General features: G+C 34.5%; 1 protein-coding gene and 1 pseudogene across 1 annotated transcript; one reads left to right on the forward strand and one right to left on the reverse strand.

Annotated features, from left to right (window-relative positions):
- Positions 1-6,302: 6,302 nt before the first annotated feature.
- LOC115970128 lies at positions 6,303-21,269 on the reverse strand (annotated as a pseudogene).
- A 3,112-nt stretch (positions 21,270-24,381) lies between these two features.
- On the forward strand, positions 24,382-25,838 carry LOC115972538 (dehydration-responsive element-binding protein 2A-like). The gene is made up of 2 exons (XM_031092861.1): positions 24,382-24,530; positions 24,973-25,838. Exon 2 carries the CDS (start codon positions 25,006-25,008, stop codon positions 25,672-25,674), a length of 669 nt encoding a protein of 222 aa, XP_030948721.1. The 5' UTR covers positions 24,382-24,530; positions 24,973-25,005; the 3' UTR covers positions 25,675-25,838.
- The last annotated feature ends 1,238 nt before the right edge of the window (positions 25,839-27,076 follow it).

A 27,076-nucleotide genomic window follows, 5' to 3' on the forward strand; every position in this document is an offset into this window, starting at 1 on the left:
AAATGTTCATGTCATAGGCACAAAATGGATTTTCAAAAACAAAACTGATGAAGATGGAGAGATAATTCGAAACAAATCTTGGTTAGTAGCTCAAGGATACACTCAAGTAGAAGGAGTAGACTTTGATGAATCCTTCGCTCCTGTGGTAAGACTTGAATCCATTCGAATTCTCATGTCCATTGCATGCACTATGAACTTCAAACTCTATCAAATGGATGTAAAGTGTGCATTTCTGAATGGATATCTAAATGAAGAAGTGTATGTTGAGCAACCAAAAGGATTTGAGGATCCTCACTTTCCAGATCATGTATTGAGATTGAAGAAAGCCCTTTATGGCTTAAAACAAGCGCCTAGAGCCTGGTATGATTGGCTTACACATTACCTTCTAGATAGAGGATTCAAAAGGGGATATGCCGACCGAACTCTGTTTGTCAAAAATGATGAAGATTATCTCCTTGTGGCACAAGTTTATGTTGATGACATAGTGTTTGGGGCAACTATTGAAGATTGTGCTATTGAATTTTCTGAGGAGATGAAGAAGGAATTTGAGATGAGCATGGTGGGGGAACTCACATTTTTCTTGGGTCTTCAAGTCAAACAACAGAAGGAGGGTATATTTGTTTCACAAAAGAAGTATGCTAGAAACATTGTCAAGAAGTTTGGACTAGACTCCAAAAAACATGCCTCCACTCCCATGAGCTCATCCACTAAACTGAATGTTGATTCTTCTAGAGTAGAAGTAAGTCCTACCTTATATAGGAGTATCATTGGGAGTTTATTCTATCTTATAGCCAGTAGACCGGACATTGCATTCAGTGTTGGTTTTTGTGCCAGATACCAAGCTAATCCGAAGGAATCTCACCTGACTGCTGTTAAGCGAATCATTCGATATGTTAATGGAACTTCAAACTATGGTCTGTGGTATTCAAAAGACTCAAATGCTTGTCTTGCCGGGTATTCAGATGCTGACTGGGCTGGTAGTGTAGACGATCGGAAAAGTACTTCAGGCGGCTGCTTCTACCTTGGTAACAATCTTGTCTCGTAGATGAGCAAGAAACAAAATTTCGTGTCTCTATCTACTGCTGAAGCAGAATACATCGCCGCTGGAAGTTGCTGCACTCAGCTTCTTTGGATGAAGAAATTACTTTATGATTATGGAATTCCTCAAGAGACGATGTGTTTCTTCTGTGACAACACCAGTGCCATCAATCTTTCCAAGAATCCTGTCTAGCATTCAAAATCTAAACACATAGAGATACGTTACCATTTCATTCGTGATCTGGTAGAGGAAAGAGTTGTATGTCTTGAGTTCATACACACCGACAATCAAAAGGCGAACATCTTCACCAAGCCTCTCGATGGTCCACGGTTTGAATCATTCCGCAAGACCATTGGTATTGGTACAATTCCTTGACTTTCTTGTGTGATGTGTGCTTCACATATTTATAATATGATAAGTTTGTTTGTGTTGGGGCACACACTACTTTGTTAGCTCTTTGTGTAGCATGATTATTGATTGTTTGTCTATTTGTGCATACTGTTGCTTCTTTTTATTTTTGATCAATCTTTTTCTTCTTTTATGTCAAAAATCTAAAAATCACATAAAAATTAGAAAATCAAAAAGTTTGATTGACATTGTTGAGCTTTTGTCTCAAAACTTGTTTTGCCTTATACCTTTGTGTTAATGGTTTTGTGCATTTTCGAGCATTACTTGTTTCTTTGCACTCATATCACTGTGGGAGAAATCTTGAAATCTATGTGATTGTTGTAAATAGATCTTCAAACTTGTCATGAATGATTAGTGAATGGTTATGATGATCTTGAGACATGCATAGACTTGTGTCTATATATCTTCCTACTCTTTATTTTTGTTCTTGCTAAAAAGAGTTCACAAAATGTAAATCTCCAAATGAAAAGAGATATTGAGCTGTAAAAGCCTGTCGCACATACTAGTATTCGACTAGGAAAAAGGGAAAGCGACCAATATTTAAAGTGAATGTTTATTCAAAAAGCCAAAGGCTATCTCATCAAGGTGAAATATCTATTATCACTCTCACAATGAGAGGTGATTGTTTTGAAAGGATAAAAAAAAAAAAAAAACAAATGCTATGACTAAAAGTGGAGTCAAATGTAAAGCTCCAAGTTATGTTATCAAGTTTTGTGGGAGGTCATATATACATATTTCTATAATTGAGATGGATCACATGATCTAGTGCTAATTGTGTATGCATTGGTTGAATTGATCATTGAAGCTTCACATTAGACTAAGAACTATCTCATTGTTGATATCCACACACAACACACAAGTCTACGTTCAATAAATGCCATATTCATTTGTGTGATTGTACTTGATGAAATGTTTTTTCACATGCTCAATCTTTGTTGATTCAAGCATAAAAAGATTTTTGAGTGTTTTAGGTGTTTTTGGAAAGTATTTTGATCTTTAAATCTGAAAATTTCAAAAGTTCCTTTTTGCCCTGTTTTGGCGACTCAGTCGCGGGTAAGTTAAGTCGCGGGACTCAGTCGCGTGTTCGCAGGTCTATTTTGGCGACTTGTTCACGAGTGGAAGGTCCAGTCGCGAGGGTTACTCAGAGATTTTCGCGGCTTAGATCGCGACTCTCTCGCGGGTAGACCTTCCAGTCGCGAAAAACACTTAGAAATTTTTTTTTCAAAATTCTGTCTTTGAGTGTTTTGGCGGCTTGACCTGGCGACTTGGTGGCGACTCACTTCAGTTGCGAAAAACGTGTGTTTGGCAAAAATAGGGGCAGTTTTTAAATCTTTTTCAGTTTTCCCTCGAACTTTTGAGACTGTTCATCTTCTTTCTCAATTGTCTCCTTCCCAAACACTCCGTCTACCCATTTTCAAACTTCATTGGTGCTTCATTTCAGCTCAAAATCTTCAACTAACAGGTATGGGTTTTCTTTCTTGAACTCTATTTTACTTGATTTTGTGTTTTTCCCTCTGGATTATTAGCATTTGTTTATGTTTTTGAGATGGGTTTTTGGTTCGGCAGTTACTCTTTGTCCATGCTTAGCTTGTGGAAGCTATTGATTCAGTTTGAGCTTTATTAAGTTGTTATTTTTGTTCTTCATCATGTGCTTAGGTAGGGTTTGTTATTTATTGGTTTCTCATCATGTCTGATCCGTTGTTGATGTGTTGATTCAAAATGTTCCTGTATTGGCTTGTGTTTTACTATGCTGATTGTGTAGTTTTAATCTGGCCCACTCTACTGTGTAGCTACATTTGGGCCATTTTTGTCCCTCATTGCTATTTTCTGGTCATTTTCATTTAGCTATTAGGGTTTCTTCATTATCCCTAAATTACCACTAACCCACTGCTAATAATGTCTGTTGGATTGTGTTCTGTCATTTCCTCTATTCATGATTCAGACTAGACATGTCACCATTCAAAAAAGCAGCTGTGAAAGGAGGCAGTTCCAAAGGGAAGGAACACGTCATTGATGTTGATGACTACTCACCTAAAACAAAAGAGACTCATTCTTCATCAAAGAAATTCGATCCCAACAAGTTCAGATCCTATGCAGCCTATCAGTCTCATGAGAATTATTTCCGAAATGCTACACCATTACTAGAAAGAACTGTGGATCAATCATCACTTCATGACACTGACATTCTGAAATGGTTTGCTCACAAGGATTGGAATTACCTTCTCTTTGATCTGGATGACGCGTATGAAGATTTGGTAAAGGAATTTTATGCCAACGCAATTGTGGAAGAAGATGAACTTAAGTGCTGGGTTAGGAAAAAGAGTTTTTCAGTCTCTCCTGCATATTTGGCAGAGATCCTTCACATCAACAGACCAATGTTTCGACACTCACCGGTTTATGATGATCTTTGTCCTGATGAGGAGCTTCTCAAGGAAAGTCTTGGACAAGACTTGGATTTCTCACCCAATGGAAACTCCATCAGTGTTTCCTCTCTTCCTCCAAAACTGAGAGTGCTTACAATTGTGATGTTTCACAATTTGTACCCTTTATCAAGCACTGGGTATATGAATCTCGGACGTGCTTTGTTTCTTTATGATCTAATTTCTGATGTAGAAATTGACATCTGTGCTCATATCTTTCATGTTCTGCGCAAAACGGTTCTACGAACTGAGTCCCGAATGTGCATTCCTTTCTGCTGTCTCATTTCAAGGATCTTGAAGCTCAAGGGAATTTATCCAACGGCAGATGAATCTCCTCTCTCGAAACCGAGTCCAATCAACATGCGTACATTCAACGCAAGCATTGGACATAGTCGGAAGAAAGCCAAACTGGAAACTTCCGCATCTCACAGTGGCTGTCATTTCAGCACTCTCTCCCTTGATGAAAAACTTGATCACATTGTATCCTCTGTACACGAGTTGAATACAAAGATGTCTGGACTCACATCTACTCTACACCATCACAGCACTCGATGGGATATGAAATTTACCTCACTTCAAACTCAATTGGATCAAATTCAGAGAAGGCTAGAAGAGAATGTATAGCCTATTCCATGACAAAAAGGGGGAGTGATAGGCTGATCAGAGGGGGAGGATATTACCTAAGGGGGAGTGTTTCTACATTCTTCTTCAGTTTAAGTTGTTATATTTTCTTCAGTTTAAATTGTTATATTGTGTTTTGTACCTAGTTTGTACCCATGTTGCTTATGTAAGCTTTTAGGGTTATGTTTTTATGCATATTCTGTAGGCTTTATGGTTTGTACCTTGCTTAATGCAGCTTTTTATGCTTTGTTTAAATCAGTACTTCTATCTAAATGTCTTGCATTTTGTTTTAAGTACTGTCACTCTTGTACCCTTGTAGGATTGTTCCTAAATGCATATACTTAGTGTATTATGCATTGGTTGAGTGTTAGGCATACAAGTATCTTGCTTTGTTCTTGTTAACTTGTATGTTCAAGTGTTCATTCCAAGTGTGAATGAGCACTGTGATCACTACCTTGTGGTGATCACTTGGTTGATCAAGCCATGATTTGAAACTTCACTTCATCTTTGCTTGATCACCTTAAGCTTGTTTCATATGCATTTCATGCTTTTCTGCATACAATGATCATGGTGTATTGTTGTGTTTCAGGAGTTTCATGATCTTATGATTCAAGTGCTTCACAGCTTCTAGAGTTAGGTGTGAGTGAGTTTTGTTCAACTGTTCCCAACTCACATGTTAAGTCTAGAGTCTGTTTTAGGGTTTTGTCACGGAATAGCCAAAGGGGGAGATTGTAAGGTTGAATTTAATCAACCATTTTATTAGCTTTATTCCGTACCAATTTTGCTTGTATTTCAACATTTAGTAACCCTGTATTTAGGTGGGTTTGTTGTAAGGGTAGTGAGTGAGATAGAATGTTGATTGCTCAAGAGTGTACAAGAAAACAGAGACTCGCGGCTTGTTCTCGCGGGTGGCTCGCACCTTCAAGCCGCCAAACGCAGCACACGTGCCAAGCGTGCCAGAAGGTGAACAATCATGCTAGCTGGAGCACTATAGGACAAAACAGGACAACTGGCCATACGGTTATCTTACGACTGGATCTCGCGACTCAGTCAAGTCACGAGGTCAAGCCGCGAGCTACCCCTGTTTTGTAAAACCTGACGTTTCATATTCCTCACTCACTCCAGTATAAATACCCCTTATACCCACAAATGAAAGAGAGCTTCTAGAGAGAATTTTGAGAGAGAAACCCTAAAGAAAAACAAGATTGATTTACCTACAATCTATACATTAGAGTCTCTTCAAATTCCTCAACTCTCTTCCTCTCTATTATCAAATCCTTGAGAGGCTTTTTACCAAAACCTTGTTCTCACCATATTCATCACTGTGAGAGGGCTGTTTGGTTTTCTCGGAAGCAGTTAGGAAGAAACCAATCTACATTGGTTGATGCTACGGTCTAGTAGCGGAATTCGGGAAGCTAGAAAAGAAAAAGGTTCGGCGCAACCTCGTTGGAGTAAGAAACTTGGAGGGCTTAGGTGCACTGAGTAGATTAGGCTTGGAGGGTCTATTGCTGTCCATATATCCCAACTATATTTTCTAGTGGATTGTTTACTGCTTGGAGGGCGGCGAAGAGGTTTTACGCCAAGGGCTTCGGTTTTCTCTTCTATAACACATCGCGTGTTGTCTTTGTGTTTGCATCTTCCTTCCCTTTTATCTTTACCTTTTATTATCTGCTATAGATTGTGATTTTAATTTGGCTTAGATAGTTTATCCAATTCTATATTATAGCTTGTGTTCATTTTCCGCACACTAGTTGTTTGACATAAAACTTGAATTAGTTAATTTGTAAATTGGGGGTCTAAACGTTCAAGGGTGTTTATACACATATTTGAACTTTCAGAATGACTGTTGTAAATGAGGTAAAGTTTCTCAAATAAGGCCTTTCATTGGAAGGAAATGTGGTATTTGAATTATTCGTTTTTATTGAACATGCTGCTTCTGTGGAATGCTCAATATGCCGGCTCACATCATCAAATTCACCTCGATTTTTTAAGCCTTTTTTAGCAAGATGACTAAATCCATTCAATGAATTGTTTGATTGTTCATGACCCTCAACTACCTCAATATCATGATATTTGGATCCTGATGAAAAGGTTTCACCACGCGATACAATTTCATTTCCACTCATTGATGCAGAAACACCAGAATTAGCAACTGGTGAACTAACTTTAGATTGTAACACAGATGTATACTTCCCTTGAGTTGAGTTCCATTTTGCATGGTTTAATTTCTTCAAATCCTCAACAAGAGAAAAATTGGAAGCTAGTGGTTTAACCTTCGCATCAGTAGCATTTGAGCTAAATGACATAGATTTTCTCATCATTCTGGAACATTCTATTCTCTTATCCTCAGCAGCAGTATTGCTGGAAAATTTTTTCTTTTGGACAACAATGTCTTTTGAAAGTTGACCTTTCACTTTTGAGTCCATAATGTTGAACGATTTTGACTTAAGAAGAGAACCTGTGAGGTCAAAATTTTTAAATTAAGTGAACTAAATCTCAAACAAACATTATAATGAACAAGTCAACACATGATTAACTTATCCCACTGCAACCAACTTTGTTATTTTCAGGAATATAATTTGAAGATTGGTTATCTAAAGAATTAACTTGATGGTCTGGCTTCATTTTCGACTTACCCGAGTTCTTAAATGAAGAGTTACCACGAAGTGGACCTCGTCTGAAGGTTCTTGATGCCCCGGATAATTTCACATTTGTTTCAAGAGTCCTTTTTGTCGCTGTTACAGCTTCTATATTGCTTGCAGGTTTCTTAGCAGAGAAGAGAGAAGAAGAATTTACTTTCTTTGTTTGGAATTCCTTGACACCTGATTTTTCTACATTCAATTTTAAACCATCCTTACATCTTAAAGTGCTAGAATTTCCAGAGCTTTCCATACTTTTTTGCATGAATGATACTTTTGATGTTCTAGCTGCTTTTTGATCTTTATGTTGATCTCCTTTTTCAATTTTCTCCTCAAGCATGCACTCTTCGCACAACCAATTGCCTTCAGGAACTTTATCCAGCACAACACACATGCAATAGCTGTTTCCCAAAGGCAGACAATGATGGAACACTCATGCAGGAAGTTTTCTTTTAAAATTTATTAAAAATATGCGTGTGTGTTAGAGAGAGAGAGAGAGAGAGAGAGAGAGAGAGAGAGTCAAAGATTCAGAAGATTAGTCATTTACATGTGCTCTGCCCCATCACTGCATTTGCTACAAATAGCAAGCAAATCCTCACGTGACACGTCCTGCATCTCCACAGATATCACAAACTCTCATCTGTTCAATTGCAAAAGGAAATTAGTCTGTCAATGTTTTTCTTATAGACAATATATAAAAGAACTACAGAGATCCTAGTATCCTACATCCATGAAGAAGGAAAATGACGATGGACAAGTAAGCAGACAGACATATAGATTTACATGCAATGGCGCACGTATGACTTAAGTCAAAACTATAGCTTGGCTTCATCCAAAAGCAAGTCAAAATATAATATTTTAAAATTTTAATTTTATTCATGCAAATATGTGTAAAAGTTTTGAATATATTTAATGGTGCAGTACCAGAAGTCATAATTTTGTTTATGATGGTTTTATCAAATTCTGTAAGTAACAAAAAATATCCAACCTTCACTATCAAATTTGGTGTGATACCAACATGTTGAGTATGTCCAATAAGTTCACATGTATCAATTTAAGTCTACTATATATACACTAATTTTATTAGTGTCAGATCTTGGTGCGATAGCAAGTGCTCTCCTCCAACGCGATGTGTTGCAGGCGAGTTCAGGAATCAACCTTTCCAAAATTTGTAGGTAAAGTTGCTTATCAATCAAATCTCCTATTTGCAGGTAAAGTTGCTTATCAATCAAATCTCCTAGACCAGAAAAGGTAATATATAGCCTTGTGTATTGGGAGCTTCATGTAACCTAATTTCATCTAGCCAGCATAGCAGTTGATAGCAGTGGTGGAAACAGTGATCACTGTATAACCTATTTAAAATTAGTTAAAGTATTTCAAAATAGGAGGAAGAACAAAAGGCATGTTCATCACAGTGGTTGGGAGGGTTATAATTGCGGAGAATGGACTGGAGGCTGTCGCTCTAAATGGAATTTAATGGGAAAAATGCTCATGGAAGATGGCCCGTTCTAGATCTATGGCCTCGGTGAAAGCATTGAAAGAGCTAAATAACCTAAATTTGATCAATGGACAAGTCTTTCGAATTTGTGAAGTGGTATGAAAATGATCTTAAATACATTGCTAACTTAAGCTATTCATTCCAAACAGCACCTAGAAATTCGATTATTGAAACATAATACTAGACTGTAAAACCTCCATCAAAGAGAAAAAAACAATCAATGAATTTTTAGGTGAGGTAAAATTTGGGTTCAATATCTTAGATTTATTACATTAGGTTCCCCAATTATATTCCAACATATAATTGCATTATATATATATATATTTTTTTTTTTGAGAAAGTTGCATTGAATTTGATTGTCCTTGTAAATAATAATACTGTTTGTGTTTAATTTATCGGTCAATGCAATAAGGTTTTTGAATATAATTGGGGAACCTAATGTAGTGCACCTAAGTCAGTGTACCATTAAACCTAAGATACTAAGATACTGTACGTAACTTTGTCCTGTTTGGTGATATAGAAAATACAATAGTAATAACTTATTTTATAATACCAAAAAAGAAATTAAAACCAATCATATTCTACAACTGCTTATATGATTGACTCCAATTAACTCAATCATATTCTACAACTGCTTATATGATTGACTCCAATTAACTCAATATAACCTTATGGCCATGCTCATTATATAAGCCACACAAATTCACCTTTGCAAATTAACTCTATATAGGGAAATATTTTCAACTAAATCATTGATAATAAGGTCTATCCTCCTACCTCAAATTTCACTCTTTCTTACTAGTGCATTACTTGATTTTCATAACCTATGAAAAGGCTGTCTTAGATGACATCCTCATTGCCAAGTCTAACTCCTAAAAAATGCATACCTTTGTGATTCTGCTTTCCATCTATTACCATCAACCATAAAGTGATCTCAAAAAAAAAAAAAAATAAATAAATAAATAAATAAAAATAAAGTGATATTAAAAATAGCATAATGATAACAAAGTTAACATGTTGAACAATATATTTGTCACTAGCTATAAATATCATAAAATTAATGCTTATATTACTAACCATACCTTATAATCCTTACTACCTTCAAAGAGCTATTGAAATATTAATGACATTAAAATTGGAAATTATTAACATTCAGATAACTTGCAGAGTATAAGATAGTATAGTAATTTTCCATGTTAGTGTTGCAATCTAAGCAATCTTATGCTAGTGTGCAGTTTAAGGAAAGTCTTGCAACAGAAAACAACCTCTATATTTTCTTCATTATGCCGGCCTTCATTTTAAAGAAAGTTATGGAACAAAAGACAGTGTCTATATCTCTTCATAGGTGATCAACTAAAGTTTGTGGCACAGTGCCACAAAGGCGACCTTAGGAACCCACATGAAAGCCACCAACCAATTAAGCAGTATTGCAAGCAGTACAGTTATATTCTACTCTCTCTCTCTCTCTCTCTCTCTCTCGTGTATTTTTTTGGGTTGGGGGGGGGGGGGGGGGAGGGGAGTGGTAAGGTTAGGTGTTGACAATGTCTCGACACCACATCTAACTCAGAAAGCAACAGCAAAATTGAATAAAGATACAGTTTTTAGGTTCATGGAAACTTCTTTTTAATCGTTTGAGTTTTTAACAGCCAAATAGAAACTTAATAAACATTTCGAATTAGATTTCATGATATCTCAATTAGGTAGATAAGCAGTCCACTAAATTACATACTTCATACTCCAATGTCATTGATTTATCATTATAGCCAGCAAGCTGGGATTGCGAAGGATGCTTTCATTTATGGGGTTCCTCAACCAACTCACTAGAATTCCCAACCCGGACCTTTTGATTTGAACATGATCCAACTTCAATTACTGGGTTTCCACTATTCATTTCAGTATCATCTTTCACAGATACGACATGGATATTCACATCTTGCAATTGACCACCAACCCTGAATGTTGTCACTTTTTTTAATGATGATTCCACTTGTTCCTCAGAGCAATTAGAAGGCTTTCCCTGAAAATAAACACATAAATTTCAAATCCATTATCATGAAAAAATTGATTCGCCAAATAATGAAGAATCTAAAAGACACACCTTTAGCGAGCTGACACCGCCAAAGAAATCTCTTATGGAAGAAATTTCTGATTGATCTAATCTGCTTGAAAAATCCGCTACTGCCTATGAAGATTCTCTGTTTGGCCTCCAAGGATGATAAGTGGTCACTTTGTCAAAATGACTACTACCCCGATAATGAAAAGAAAATTGATCATTAATAGCCTTTCTATCTGCAGGAGAACCATCAATTAAAGCTGAAGTACATGATAAATTCTTCATGTCACTAGCACTAGTTTTTGTGTCGTCTGATCTACTGATGCACGATATGTTATCCCTAAGGCCCTCTAATTCTTTCTGCTTCTGTAGATGATTTGAGTATGTTTAAGGATAAACTATTTGTGGTTTAGGAAAACCATATTTGTGGTTTACAAGCATCTCACTGTTTTTTGAAACGTCCATAGACCTTAAAGCAGCTTTACTTTTTATGTTTTCAGAGAATGAATCATGACTCGAACATGCTCTAAAAATGTTACTCATCTCACTGCTCGCGTGCTGTTCACAGTTGCATCCACAACTTGATGAAGGAGATAAGAGTTCAGCATCACTAATATAGCTCCCAGGCGCTACCTTTTCCTTACATGTGGTTTCATCTGAAAACTCATTGGCCTTTGTGTCCATTAGTGATGCCATTTGTTCAAGATGCATACAGGATGAGCATGGGGTAGTGGACACGTTGCATTTACTGCATCCATCCCCCTTTTGAAATCTACTTTTTGGGTAGTTACATGTCCTGGATTCTTCTCCCATTTGAAATGTACAGCTTGAGAAATGTCTATCAAATTGTTTTCCATTGACAGATGATCACTGATATGAATGCTACAGAAAATTAAAACCACAAAAGGAAAATTTGTATATATATACAAAATTGTTTACTTATGGCCGATGCCCAATGTTGTATTTATATGAGCATAAGGGTTATCTGATACGAATGCATGGTGCCATATTTTGCAATTTTGGACACATATATAAGGCAGGAAAACAATGCAGTATTTTAATAAAGAGAAAGGAAAGATACAATATAATCAAAGAAAACATCTAAAAATTAAATAATTTAGTAGACTATATAGGGTATATCTTAACCATGTATTATTAATTAATCAGGTCATCTACATAGGAAAATATCTTTGCAAGCTTGATTATGTAATGTTATTTCCTTGAAACCTTAAAAAGTTCAAAGTGATGAACTCAATCACTCAACAGAAGAAGTGTACTAATGGACTCACTCCACCCAATTCATCTCTCTTTGTCTTTCTCATCATGCGTGGTGATGGGGGTTTGGTGGCTTTAATGGCCGGTGATGGTTAGCAGTAGTTGATGGGTGAAGCTTCAGGTGGGTTTGGAGCAGCCATTGGCAGCATGATATGGCTTGGTTTGGTGGTTAATGTAGGTTACTAACGGTATCATGGACTCCTTGGTGTAGGTTGACAGGCAGAGTTTGATAGGGGTAGGGTTGGCACTGGGAATTATACCCACCTAGTCGCAGACCCGCGCATTGCGCGAGATAATATTTTTTTACAGTAATCTTATTAAATATATTTGGGGTAATAAGTAATAACACTCTCCCATTTTGCTTGTATTAATAACAAAATATTTTAAATTTATTTAAGAATCTGTTTATAAATGTTTAACCATGGTTAGTAAAGACATTACTCATAACTTTAGAATTAAAATACAAATTTATAAAATACCAAAACATTTGAAATGAAAAATCTCTCCATAACTCATTGGGAAAAGAAAAGGGGGGAAAAAAGCAAAAAAAAAAATTCTAAATATTTTGAAATACACTTTAATTTAAAATTTTAAAATAAGATAATTTAATTTTAAAATTAAGGATAATTTTTGAACCTACCTTAAGTATAGGCAGGTTAGCACACAATATTTTAATATTAATTTAACAAAGTTTGGTCAAACAAATGTAATTGGTGAAAATATTTTTTCCTTTCAAGTTTGGAGTAGAGTATCATTTCTTCAAACCTCAATGAAGGGGAATGTAATTACCCCTATATTCTTGTTGTTGTTGTTGTTATTGTTGTTGTTGTTGTTTTTAATAATTGATTTTTCATTTTCTTTTAAGTTAATAAAAACCTTACATATACCTTTTTATTTATTTATAGAATATATTTTTTTTTAACCTTTACATATCTTTTTTTTAATGTGAATCTTTACATATACCTTAAGTAAACTCTATATATTCCACTTCTTTAGATGTGTAAAATCATAAACTACTACTTCATAATGATAGTAGCTAATTAGTTTTATCACTTTTTTTTCATAATTTCAGTTATAACGTTTTTTTTCTATTATCATATATTTACTGGCTAATGATTTTCATAACAGAGGTATTAAATGAGATGTAATATCATTTATTAGATTTTTAAATGTAATTGTGTATGAAGATTATACATACACACACACACACACACACACACACATACATACATACATACATATATATATATATATATATAAAGTTAAATGAAATGTCAAAAAAGGGATTTAAAAATTTTCTAACTTTATTTCTTATTTAATTTCTATTATTACATGAGAACATCTCCTTTTAGTTATGAATTAGAGTTTGATTAGTTTTAAGTTTAAATATATTGCTATGATTGTGTTTAATTATTGATTATTGATTTAATTTTTTAAGTGAATATAACAGTTGATTTTATTGCACTGTAAAGTTTTTAATGTTCCCCATAGGCAACCTACTGTTTTCCAAAATTTGATAAAGATTTTATTGCATTAAATATGTATTGTAGTTTTTTTTTTTTTTCCATTTAATTTTGCTACCCTTAAGTTAGTATATTCATAACTATTAGTTTCTTTATATTATATTTGGTTTGATTTCCTCATTATTATTATTATTTTTTAATTTAGTGTTTGTTTCCCAATTGGCATTTGTTTAGTATTATATTTTTTCTTTGATGTATTGGGTTTGAGAAAGAGTGTGTCCCTAGTATTACTCCACTTTATGAGGACACTTTTATTTATTGAATTTAAGTAAAATTTTAATTTTTTTTAAATAAAAAGGAGAGAAAAATATAAATAATTTAATGATATAGAAGATGTGGGAGATGAATAGTGATATTAAGGTAGAAGGTAGTTGGGAGATGAAAAGATAAAGGAATGGAAAAAGCTTGGACAAAGTGTAAATGTAAAAATAAAAAATAAAATAAAATAAAAAAAGTAAAAATAATATATAACAATAAATACCAATAAAGAGAACAATTGCATAAAAGATTTTTGTTCTTTCTTATAACTCTAATTAAGATTAATGGTTTTACTTATCAAAAAAAAAAAAAATTTAAGATTGATGCTTTTTTTTTTTAATATGTGTTTTAGTATTGTGTTTTTTTAATTTCCCATCAGAAAGTCTTTTCTTTCCCTTTTATAATTTTGATTGAATTTTGCTTTGGATTAATACTTAGTTGTTTTTGGAAATAGAAATTTGAATATGCCTACCAATTATTTGACTAATAAATTATTATAAAATTTATTTTTTTATTTCTTTAGTTTTATTTTAATTTTGGTTAAGTTAACATTGTAATTTTGTGATAATTTTTTATTATCATGATAATTTCCTTATTCCTTAAGAGATGAGTTGTATATTAAGCAAATGTAACACACTACAACAAAGTTAGAAGAATAGGGTTCACCTTAAAAAAATATTAATGAAATGCACAAAAAAAAATATTAAAATGATATATTTGTAGAGATAAAAAGATTAAATAAAATAAGTGTAAAAATATTTTTTTTGGGGGGAAAAAAAGACAATGCTTGAAATAATTGTTACTTTTTATATATTACACTTCATTGCATAATATTTATATTTTCACGCATCATGCGAGTCTGCGGCTAGTTTCCTATAAAAACTAAATGATTCTACAAGTCTTCTATTGGGAATAAATTCTAATCTTAGGTTGCTAAATGCAAATGTAGTAGAAACATGGTAAGAGAGAATAATGGGTTGTGCTCATGTTTAGTGTAATAAGCATGTGATATGATTGTGGGCTTCCTTAATAATAGGATCTTTTGTTACTTTTAGAGCAAACAAAATGACGACGCCCTTATTCCCACCCAAAATGTTTTCCTATAATGACAAGCTTTATCTTTTAACCTCTAAGAAATGCAATGCAATGGCCAAAGGATATGCCCCTTTAATATATTGTCTCTAATCAAATAAACAAAGGCTTCTGTCCCCTTTAGGTACAGGTTTATATGGAATTCAATTGTTTTTAATTTTTTTTTCTCTATAAGAAAGAATCATCAACCTTAACTAACCAAAAAAAAAAAACCATCAACATTAATTAGATTTATAAGAAAGAACAAAAGTAGGATAACATTTAACAATTAAAGAGAGAAAAAAAAAAGAAAATTTAAAAAACAAATCTAAATGGCATTAACCAATGTGGAGTTTTAAAGAACTCTAGGTTTACCTAGAATATAATAGAGAAAATAAAAATGAGACTAATACTAATACTAGGAAACATATATAGAGAAATAGAAATAAGGATGCTAATTAAAGAATATTGGCAATACCATCAATCTCGTTTGAAGCTTAATCATAACTCCACTAATTTGCTAACTTTCAATTTTTGGCTGGTATATATTCAAGTGTTCTCCAATGTTGTAAAATTCCTTATTGTCTGGTTTTAGTTGAATTCTGGCAAACTACCTGATTAAATTAAGTGAGAAAATGAGCATAATGATTCTAGCATAGACAAGAAAAAAAAAAAAAAAGAAGAAGAAGAAGAAGAAGAAGAAGAAGAAGAAGAAGAAGAGAGAGAGAGAGAGAGAGAATTCCCAAAGATTAGTAATTTGGCATAAATAGAAGAATGTATAAAAAATTCATCGAAAAATTGAGAGCGAATGAGAGAGAGAGAGAGAACCTTTTTTTTGAATTCCAACAAACTACCCGATTAAATTAAGTGAGAAAATGAGCATAATGATTCTAGTGTAGAAAAAAAAAATAAAATAAAAGAAAGGATTCCTAAAGATTAGTAATTTGGCATAAATAGAAGAATGTATAAAAAATTCATCAAAAAATTGAGAGAGAGAGAGAGAGATAGAACCTTTTTTTTGTGAAAGAAAATCATGCATAGAATGGAATAGATAGTTACAAATTTATAGTAAGAGAGTATGAATAAGAAGAGACAAAATAAAGGAAGATGAAGAAAAAGAAGAATAATAATATTTATGTAGAGGGTAGTGAGGAGATGAAAAGAAAAAGAAAAATATTTATGTAGAGAGTAGTGGGGAGATGAAAAGGTAAGGGTGGAGAAATGTTGGAAAAAGTGTAAATATTAAAATAAAATATAAAATTAAATGTTAAAAAAAATTATAGGAAAATTAGAAAAAAAATGATAATGGGGTGGTCGCTGACGTGGCTCAACTGGAGCATAGCAACAATAAATATTACGCTTCAGCTTTTAGATATATATAGATTTGTGCGTTGGGGCAAGATCAGGGCACCCATGCCTCGGCCCCTTCTTACCCCATTTCCATCCTTATAAGAGGACAGTCTAAAAAACTATTGAAAATATGCAAAAATTAGGCTCAATTCCCTTGATTTCAAGTTGTCTTTTTATTTATATTTTTGTGTGTTTGTGTGTTATATGATCTAGTGCTTTGCATGTAAGGAAAATAGCAAATAAAAAAGCACCATGTAATAGACCTGTACAGACAATTGAAATATTTGCCAGATGACAGAAAATGAATAAAGGAGCATAGTACTAGGAAATCATCAAAGCATTTTGCAAGATATTAGAGACCAGTTAGAATATGACACGTTTATGACATGCATGTGTGAGCTAATACTATGTAGCTGCTATAACTGATTCACAAACTGTAAAGACTTGGTGTGTGTGTGATGTGTCGTGGACTGTTTTATCGTTGTATACATGGCAAGCAAGGACGGTGGTAGTACACATATGGAATGTTTCATAAGCTTCTTCTTCTTCTTCTTTTTCCTTTTTCTTTTTTAAATTTTGCATCTATAATATTTTCACAACACTTGCATAATAAATCCTAGATGTAAATTGTTACTAGTTCTAATTTGAACCAAACTAAAACTATTTTTAAAAATGTTATATCCATAACATTTTCACAACACTTTCACACTAAATTCTAAATGATAGATTGTTATTGGTTTGTGGGTAAAAAAATAATTTTAATTTTGAATTCAAATTATAAACTTGTAAGCAATAACAACTTACTATCTAGGATTTGTTGTGAAAGTGTTATAAAAATGTTGTGGACATAACACTTCTCTTTTTTTTTTGCCCACTAGTAACAATCTGATACTTTAGATTTGTTATGAAAATATTGTAGACATACATTTTCTCTTTTATATATAAAACTACGGAAAAAAATATTTTCACAAGTTGTGTTGTAACTTATGTCAATCTCTCATAGATAAAAAAGAAAAGAAAAAAAAAAATTAGACTTTGGAACCCACCACAACTAAAAACAATGGTATTGTAAAAAATGATATAACATTTTGTTGTATCTTTAGACTTCCTCTATTTTTACAATATTTGCATAATAAAGTATTGGGGTTAAGTTGTTCTTAGATAAAAAAAAAAAGTGGCCCAAACAAGGATCAATAACAACTTATCATCTAAGTTTTATTATTTTAAAATTATTATGAAACTACAGTGATTTGAGCACTACTCTTTGTTGTGTTATCACTCTCATGAAATAGTGTTATGGAAGTGTGTCACAAACCTCCAGTTTTTTTTTTTTTTTTTTTTGGGTCATGCTAATGAGTGCCCTTAGGACAATGGCTAATAATCCATTTTAGGAAATTTTTAACACCATTTTTATGGGAAATGAAAAAAAAAAACTATCATAACATTAATTGTTTTTTTTTCATAAAAACTTTCTTGGTGAAAATACCATTTTGGTCCCTATATTTTAGAGTTACGGTCAATTTGGTCCTTACATTTTGATAGCAATCAATTTGGTCTCTGTTATTTTTAACTTGTAGTCAATTTGGTCCTTACCGTTAATTCACTAATGGAAAATGCATATGTGGCAAACCGTTTACATTGTTGGCATGATTAATTTTAAAATATTAAATGAGATGCTGACATGTCAAAATTTAAGTGGCCACATCAGCGTTTAGATGTTAAAAAAAAAGTCACATCAACTTTAAAAAAAAATTCTTTTCTTTACCAAAAAAATTATTTTCTTTATTTTAATTTTTTTTGCAATTTCTTTAACCAATTAGAATTTTTTTTTTTTTTTGAGAAACAAATTGAATCGACTATTATTAATATGTAAGGTTAGCCGACGTCGGCTAAGAGTACAGGTAAAATGTGGGATGGAACCTCCTCCATCCAAACTACTAAACCGCTAACATGTCTAGCATGTCTAGCAAGGCTATGTGCTACAGAATTCCTATTTCTTCTAACATGAGAAATTCTAAAACTGAGAAAATATTCTGCACGCAATTTTATCTCCTCAATGAGGTTACCATAGGAGGCTAGGGACTGCTCCTCCGCTTGAATTGCTTTGTTGATGATCTCCGAATCACCCTCTAAGATTACCGTGCTAAGGTTGAGCTCCCTAACAAACATGATGGCTCTTCTTGCAGCTGCTGCCTCCACGTCTGCCACTGTCTGAGGAAGAGGAATGTTCTCTGCTAGTGAGGCAAGAACCTCTCCCACGCTGTCACGGACCACAACTCCCAAACCTGCACTGCTTGAATCTCGAAACACTGCTCCGTCATAGTTAATCTTCAGGAATGGGCTTCGTGGGGGAGACCAGTTCATTGCTGTGTGGCGATTTGTCATCTCAGTAGCTGTCTTCGCTGGTTGCACCCGACTGTAATCTTGCAACTGCTGTCGAGCACCGGCAGCTATATGACCGAGCGGAGTTACTGCTAACTCTAATTTGGTTTCTTCGATGCCATAACATCCAAACCACCGTGGCAAACAATTCCAAGTCAAGCCCGGCCTCATGAACATGCATTATAAGTTTTTGGAAGTCATCCCAATGTCCTGTGTTCCTGAAGTTCCAACGCATATCCGATTCCCAGACTTCGTTCAAACAGGGGCACAACCACAAGGCATGAAGCACGTCCTCAATATGTGTTTTGCAGTGATCACAGACCTCTTCCTGAAGCACCTGCCGTTTGACCAAGTTGGTTTTAACTGGGATGGCATTTCTTGCAGCCCTCCACAAAAAGTTTCGGACTTTTGGTGGTACCGAGAGGCTCCAAATGATCTTCCAAAGCTTCTGTGGTGGGGCAGGATTTGTATTAAGAGGGTCTGAATTCTCCTTCTCCTTTGAAAGTAAATGATAACCTGACTTAACCGTGTAGATTCCAGATTGTGTATGAGGCCATACCATTTTGTCTCTAGCTGAAACGTCACCAAGCGAGATGCCCCGAATGAGTTGGACCTCTTCTGGCTTGAATAAAGCATGCAGCAAATCCTCATCCCAGTTTTGTGTTTGGGCATTAATCAAGGAATTAACCTTAATTTCTGGAAAGTCAATCCCCATCGGATTACTCACCCTTGGTGTAGAGATAGATGGCAGCCAAGCATCACTCCAAATGCTGATGTCCTTGCCATTTCCCACTCTCCATCTCCCTCCTTTTTTCAACACTTCCTTGCCTTTCAATATGCTGCGCCAAGCATAGGACCCTTTGGCTGAATCCGAGGCTTCCAATATAGAGCAATTTGGGAAGAACTTAGCTTTGAAAACCCGGTAGAAAAGTGAGTTTTCGTTGTGAAGGAGCTGCCAAGCCTGTTTTGCTAGGAGAGCATCATTGAACAAAGCCAAGTCTTTGAAGCCCATACCCCCCTCCTTTTTCGATTTACACATAGTGCTCCACTTTACCCAATGGATCTTGCGTCTATCTCCTCTTTGGCCCCACCAAAATTTTCTAATAAGACCCTCAATTTCATTGCATAATCCCACCGGAAGTTTGAAGCAAGACATGGTATAGGTGGGAATGGCTTGAACAACGGCTTTTATGAGCACTTCCCTCCCGGCTTGAGATAACAATTTTTCCCCCCATCCTTGAAGTTTTTTCCAAACTCTCTCCTTGATATATTCAAAACTTGCTTTCTTCCTTCTCCCTATCAAAGATGGCAATCCCAATTACTTTTCATAGCTTCTAATTTCTGGAACTCCTAGAGCAATTTTGATGTATTGCTTTCTCTCTAGCTTAGTTGATTTGCTAAAGAAAATGGTGGTTTTGCTTTTGTTGATGTGCTGCCCCGAGTATTTGCTATAGGTATCCAAGAGTTCCAAAACTTTGTCACATTCCTGAGGATTAGATCTGCAAAATAACAAACTGTCATCTGCAAAGAAAAGATGGGTTAGTTTGGGACCATTTTTGCAGAGTGAGTATCCATGAATTTCTCCTTGCCCAGCTGCTTGTGAAAATAGACCATGCAAACCCTCAGTGCACAACAAGAATAGGAAAGGAGAGAGAGGGTCTCCTTGCCTAATTCCTCGGGTTGGCTTGATCATTCCTTTGGGCTCACCATTCACCAATACAGAATAGGATACAGTTTTTACTCCCACCATCATCAACTGGATCCACCTTTCTGTAAACCCCATTCGCCTCATAACTGCTTCCAAGAAAGACCATTCCACTCTGTCATACGCCTTACTCATGTCTAACTTAATTGCCATATATCCATCTTTTTTGGACTTGTGATTCTGCATGCTATGAAGACTCTCAAAAGCAACCAAAATATTATCAGAAATAAGGCGACTCTTTGTAAAGGCACTTTGATGTTCTGTTATGAGATTGGGCAGAATTTTCTTCAACCTATTAGCCAATACTTTAGAAAAAATCTTATACAACACATTACAAAGTCTTATAGGTCTAAATTCAGAAACTAATTCCGGGTTTTTTACTTTGGGGATTAGGGAGATAAAAGTATGATTCAAATGACAAGGGAACATGGCTGTATTAAGGAATTGTAGGATAGTGGTTGTTACCTCATCACCAACCAAAGGCCAAAAGTGTTGGAAAAAGAGTGGGGGCATTCCATCCGGGCCTGGTGCCTTAAGAGGGGCCATCTGTTTCACTGCTTCATGTACTTCCCAAGCCTTGAAATCAGCTGATAGCTTCTCATTCATTTGTGCACTAACTCGAGTTTCATTAGTCATCAAAACTTCTTCAGGAAACGTGGGATTAACTGAAGTGAAGAGATCTTTGTAATATTGGATGATGATATCTGCTACTTCCTCACTATTTGCACTCCATTGCCCATTAGGATTCCTAAGCTTATGAATGAAATTTTTCCGGTACCTGTTGGTTGCTTTACTATGAAAAAACCGTGTGTTACGGTCTCCTTGTACTGCCCATTGAATTTTGGAACGTTGCAGCCACATTCGGTAATTGTATTTTGGAACAATTAGAATTTTATTGTTCTTCCCTAAACCCAAATTCAGCAATTTAACGTCATCTCTACACCACAAAAGTCTCACACTTCAAAGTCATAATGAAACCCAGGAATATGACTCAAAGAAACCCACTCTCAATTTTCTAGTACCCTTGTTTGAATATTCAAGCACCTCCTTTAGCATCATCTTTGCCTCATTTGGCAGTAGATTAGAATACACCTTTGATATCTTCACACTCCAAACATGAGATCCACCTTCACTCCCCAACAAAGTCACAATCATTGATAGTTAATAGTCACTTCCCTTCCTCCCCCTCCTTTCTCTTTTCCAACCAATCCATCATCCAAACTTGACTTTCACAAAAATCAATTCATGATCGACCCTTGAAGAAGAAGACAGCCTCGATCGTTTTCAAATTCCTTTGTTGGGTTTAAACTTAAAGTCGACACAAAATTAGATTTTTGTTTAAACTTCTCCATCCCATCGACTTCTTGTTGTTAAAAGTGATGAATCTGAATCCTCTAGATCTAAAGGTTTCACAATCGTTGATGATCTAAACAACCAGATCTTACGCCTTCATAGAGATAGCAATGGGTCTAGGAATGGTTTCGAAAAGACAAGCAAGATTGTCAGTTTTGGTTTTTGGGCTCACTTTGATCCCTTGATGCCATTTAAAATTTTGAAATTTGTTTTAGATTTGGTTAAATGGCTGAATCTGGGTTTGGAGAAGAAGAACAGTGAATGAGTATTAAAATGAAATTCTAATTGGTCAAAAAATTGTAAGAAAATTAGAAGGAAAATAAACAAGGGAAGAAAAAAATTTGGTAGAGAAAAGAATTTTTAAAAAAAAAAAAAAAAAAAACTAACATGGTTTTTAGCCATCAAAGCACTGAGGTAGCCACTAAAATTTTGGCATGTCAGCATCTCATTTAATATTTTAACATTAATTATGTCAACAATGCAAACCATTTGCCACATAGGCATTTTTTGTTAGTAAGTTAATGGTAGAGACCAAATTGACTAGAAGTTGAAAATAATATGGACCAAATTAACTGTTGCTAAAATATAGGAACCAAATTAACTGTGACCCCAAAATGTAGGAACCAAAATAATGTTTTCACCAATTTTCGGTAAATGGATTATTAACTAATGCCCTAAGGGCATCCGTTAGCATTTCCCTTTATTTCCTCCTGTATTTATAAGAGTCAAATGCAGTTATTAACTTCCACTTAACTAATTAAAACATGGCTGCTTTTCTAGCACTTGTCGTGTGAGGGTTTTTGGAATATCAAGGCATTCTAAATGAGGGAAATTTGAGGTAGTATTTACAATAGGTTTTTCCGAGGCATTAAGAAATTTAATGTTATAGAGTGAGGGTCTCAATATGTTTGGTTTTCAAGGTGGTGGCTTTGTTCAAGTCATTCTATATGTGTAATGTTTAAAGAATCAAGTGCACAAGGTGGCAAACAAATAATTTAATCTGTACTTACGAGACTTTGTTAAGGAGTGGCTAATAACACTGGCATATTGCATGTTAAAACATTCAAAATGCTATTTTAGCACACCTAAAATTAAAAAATGACTTGCACTAAATGTGTCAAATGTTTAAATTTTTTAGCATTATATTGCTACTCTCTCTCTCTCTCTCTCTCTCTCTCTCTCTCTCTCCACTATTGGTGGCTGTGGGTTTGATGGTCATCAATCTCACTATTTGGTTAGACTTAGGGGTTGTGGCTAAGGCTCGCAATTGATGGGTTGTGGATGTGGCTTGCCATTAATGGTCAATTTTGGATTGTGGTTGTGCCGTACAATTTTGGATGATTATTTGTGGGTCGTTGTGGTGGTGGTTGGGTTGATTTTGAGTTATGGTTACGGTAGTCGGTAGTGGTTGGATTGCTTTTGAGTGATTGTGGATTACATTGTAATTTTTTTTATGCCAAGTGTCATTTTTTATTTAAATTATACATGCTCTAAATTTGTTGTAAGTGTTCATCCAATTTAAAATTACTCCTTAGCCATTATGCTTCAAGCTCAATCTACACAACTTTCTAACCCATTTGAAACAAATTCAATTTTTATTACCAAAACTTATTTCTTAATTAAAGTATGAACTTCAATGAAAATTTTATCACGTGCAAAAAGGCTATTCCTTTTCAATATTTTTTCCACAGTGACTAATTTTTAATAAATTATTTGAAAAATATAAAAATTAAATAGCATTCCATCACAAAAACAAAAATTACATTTTAAGTATATAAATAGATTAACAAACTAACTTCTCTTTGTTTTTACTTCATAAAATAGAGTAGTCAAAAATGAAAAACTACACACTCTACTAAAATGATATCTCACAAGGTTTTTTCAACAACAAAACCCTTAGTCTCAGCCAAATTTTTAGTCCAGCTATGGATCCTTAATAGATTAGTTAGGGTTGATCACGTTCATTTTTTTTTTTTTTCATTCTATTATATTTGAAGTTGTACTTTATATTACTTTTATAATTGATGTGTCCTTTTTAATAATAATTTTACTAATTATATATATATATATATATATATATATTTATTCTATCTTTTTTTGTTCCCTCAACCTAGATCAATTCATTCCTTTTTATGGGTACATTAATCGCTCTTGTTTGAACATATGGCCAAATCATCTCAAGCAACTCTCTCTTATGTTTTACTTTAATATATAAGAAAATCTATTACCAAAATAATGAGTAATTTATTAATTTTTAAGGTAGTTTATTTTAGGTAAAATTACAATGATCATTTATTTCAACTATTTTGATTATTTTCATAGTTATGTGATGTCCATATTATATATTGTGGTCCTAAATTTATAAAATTCTAACTTGTTATCATAATTTATTTGGAATGTAATGTCTAAATAAATAAAGAATAAGCTTTCTTTTTTGAAAAAAAAAAAAAAAAAAAAAAAAAAAGAGAAGAAGAAGGAAGTTTTTGTTTACGTTTTGGTTTTTAGTTGTAAAAAGTACACTATAGGCGGACTGGACATTACATAAAAGAAACTGGAAAAGAAACAAAAACCCTAAGATTTCTCTCTAACTAAAAGTTTTTCCTTGACCGTTTAGGTTTTGAAATTTACTTAGTAAAATCGAACGGTCCAAAAAGCGCCACGCCATATAGAAAACTCTAATATCTCTCTCCTTAAACCCACACGAACTGACAACTAGGGAAGACTATAAATACGCCTCACTCCTCACTCTCACTCCTCAGACACACTCTCTCTCTCTCTCTCTAAAGGCTCAAGCTTTCTCTCCAAGAATCCAAAACAAAAGCTCTCTCTCTCTCTCTTTCTTACTCATAAATCAAACCTCACTCAACGCAAGAAAGAAAGACCACAAGTTTACAATCATTGCCGTTGGGGTTTCACTCTTCTACGACTAAGAGAGGTTCGTTAATTTTTTGGAAAAATTCTACTTTTTTTTTTTTTGAATTTCTTCTGTTCTATATTTTATTTTTGGGTTTTCTTTATATTTCTTGTTTGAATTTTTCTGGGGTTTGTTGCAAAAAGGTTTTGTGATTTTTCCAGTTTGGGAAATTCAAATATTGTTAAGGGTTTCAGGGGTTTTGTTGAATCTCTGAGAGGTTGGGTTATTTTTAAACAATTTCTGATTTTTTAAATTTCCTTTTTTGTTAAGGGTTTCAGGGATTTTGTTGAATCTCTGAGAGGTTGGGTTATTTTTAAACAATTTCTGATTTTTTAAATTTCCTTTTTCTGTTTTGGGTTTTCTTGATTTTTTCCTGGGGTTTTGTTGCAAAAGGGTTAATGTGATTTTTCTCTTTGGGAAATCCAACATTGTTATCTGAATCTCTCTGTTTTTCGTTGAACAGAGCAATCATTGGAGTTTTCTGGAAAAGTCTCACATGGGTTATCTTGATCAAGGTGTGCCCATGGAATCTTCAAAGAAGAGGAAGACTAGAGGCAATGGATTGTCTGTGGCTGAGACATTGGCGAAGCTTGAGTCTTATGGTGATGATGCGAAACGTGCTTGTAAATTTTCCTCCAAAGGGCCAAAGAAGGGGTGCATGAAAGGAAAAGGAGGGGCTGGGAATTTACAGTGTAATTACAGGGGGGTTAGGCAAAGGACCTGGGGCAAATGGGTTGCGGAGATTTGTGAACCAAATAGGGGGAAGAAGCTCTGGCTTGGGACATTTGATACTGCTGACGATGCCGCCTCTGCTAATGATGAAGCAGCAAGAGCAATGTATGCTGCCTCGGCTAGACTCAACTTTCCAGAGTCTGTTTCCACTATGTCAGGTCCTACTCCTGCGGGATTTGAGGCTTCTGCTGATGAAAGTACAAGTAGTTTGGTAAAGGATGAATCTACTGATAATGGACAGGAGGAATTGCTGGCTTTTTCTGAAAATGAGTTATTTGATGCGGCAGAACTTATAACACTATTAGAAGATAATCTTGACTTCACAGATACAGTACTGGATTTTGGTTTTGATGTGAATCAACTTAGATTCCCTGACACTGAAGCTGACTTGCCAAGTTTGGTGGACACTGAAGGAAGGGATGAGCCTATGTGACAAACTACTCTGTGGATAATGGACTTTTCTGTATATGAATATTTTGATGTGGGATGACTTGGGATAGGGAATTTAGTTTCTGACTTCATGTAAATGAAAACAAAGTTTTGATCATTATTTGTATCACTTATTGAAAAGTTTTGGTAGGGTATTTGTATTTTCATAACGATTCTGGTTCAATATAATTGTTCATTTTACAATCTCCTCATTCTTTTTTTTTTTTACCTCTCTGTTCTTTGCTTTTTTCCTCAACTTGATAGGTTGCTCTATGTTTCTATAACTGCCTGTTAATGTGTTTCTATAATTGCTATATGGTAGAGGTAGTGTTAACTCTGAATACACATTCCTATGGTTGGTGATGCTGTCAAGATCAGTTATTTTTTATTTAAGTTTTTGGCTTTTTACAAATGGTACATTCTTGAATTTTGATTGTTATTGTTTTGGTTCAAGATGTTCCTCACATCTGGAATATTCATTAACTGCATTTGAATCAAAAGCTAAGTGAGAGGATAAACAGAGGAACTGAACTGGGATGGCCTTGAACTAGGAGATTAGTATTGAAAATGTGCCAATTAGTCTATTTAGGGGCTACTATCAAGTAAATGAGATTGAGGATTCATTGTGGATGCTTCGTGGTATGGCTCAAAAGATGCTAAGAGCTTTGTATTGCTTGTATATTATCGTTTAAGATTGGGAGGAGCCATACTCTGGCCTCATTTTTTCTTCTTTTTGGCAAAATAAACATATCCCTTTTAGTGTGTTTGTTGCTTGATTGATGAGCTGATAGAACAATATGAGCTGCTGGTTGGTAAAATTAGTGAAAGTACTTTATTTGGTGTATTTATTTGTTTTCTATGAATACAGTCAGACATGAATTTTCTTATATGTGTGTGTGCGTGTGCATGTGTTTCTTTTAGACATGAATTCATTTCTACTGAGTCAGATCACGTACCCACAAATTCTATAACCCATAGTTTAATGTGGTATTGTTTACCTGCTATGCTAAAGTTGCTTTCTAAGCCAGGAGCATAAGTTTTTAAGTAACTTTGTGATCATATGTTGAATTCATTTCCGACGTGCTTATTCCTCCAATCTAGGATTGATGTTTTGAATTCTGTAGTTAACTGTGCAAATAACTTTGTAATTATGCTAGCCCTCCTTGTAAAATAAACGTTCTTTACCAGCATCAAAGCTTCCGCAAGAACAAGGTAAGTCTTCAATACTTGGCTTGCCTAAGTTCAATTCTCCTATAGAAGCTAAGACTAGAATACCTATTAAGAGAATTTCACCAGCACAAATGGAAGAGAGGAAGAAAAAGGGACTCTGTTATAACTTTGATGATAAATGGGCACCAGGTCATAAGTGTAAGAGTGCTAAGCTATTTTTGTTAGAAGGTGTAGAG

This window comes from Quercus lobata, chromosome 12 (assembly GCF_001633185.2).
Source record: "Quercus lobata isolate SW786 chromosome 12, ValleyOak3.0 Primary Assembly, whole genome shotgun sequence".
NCBI classification, from domain to species: Eukaryota; Viridiplantae; Streptophyta; class Magnoliopsida; order Fagales; family Fagaceae; genus Quercus; species Quercus lobata.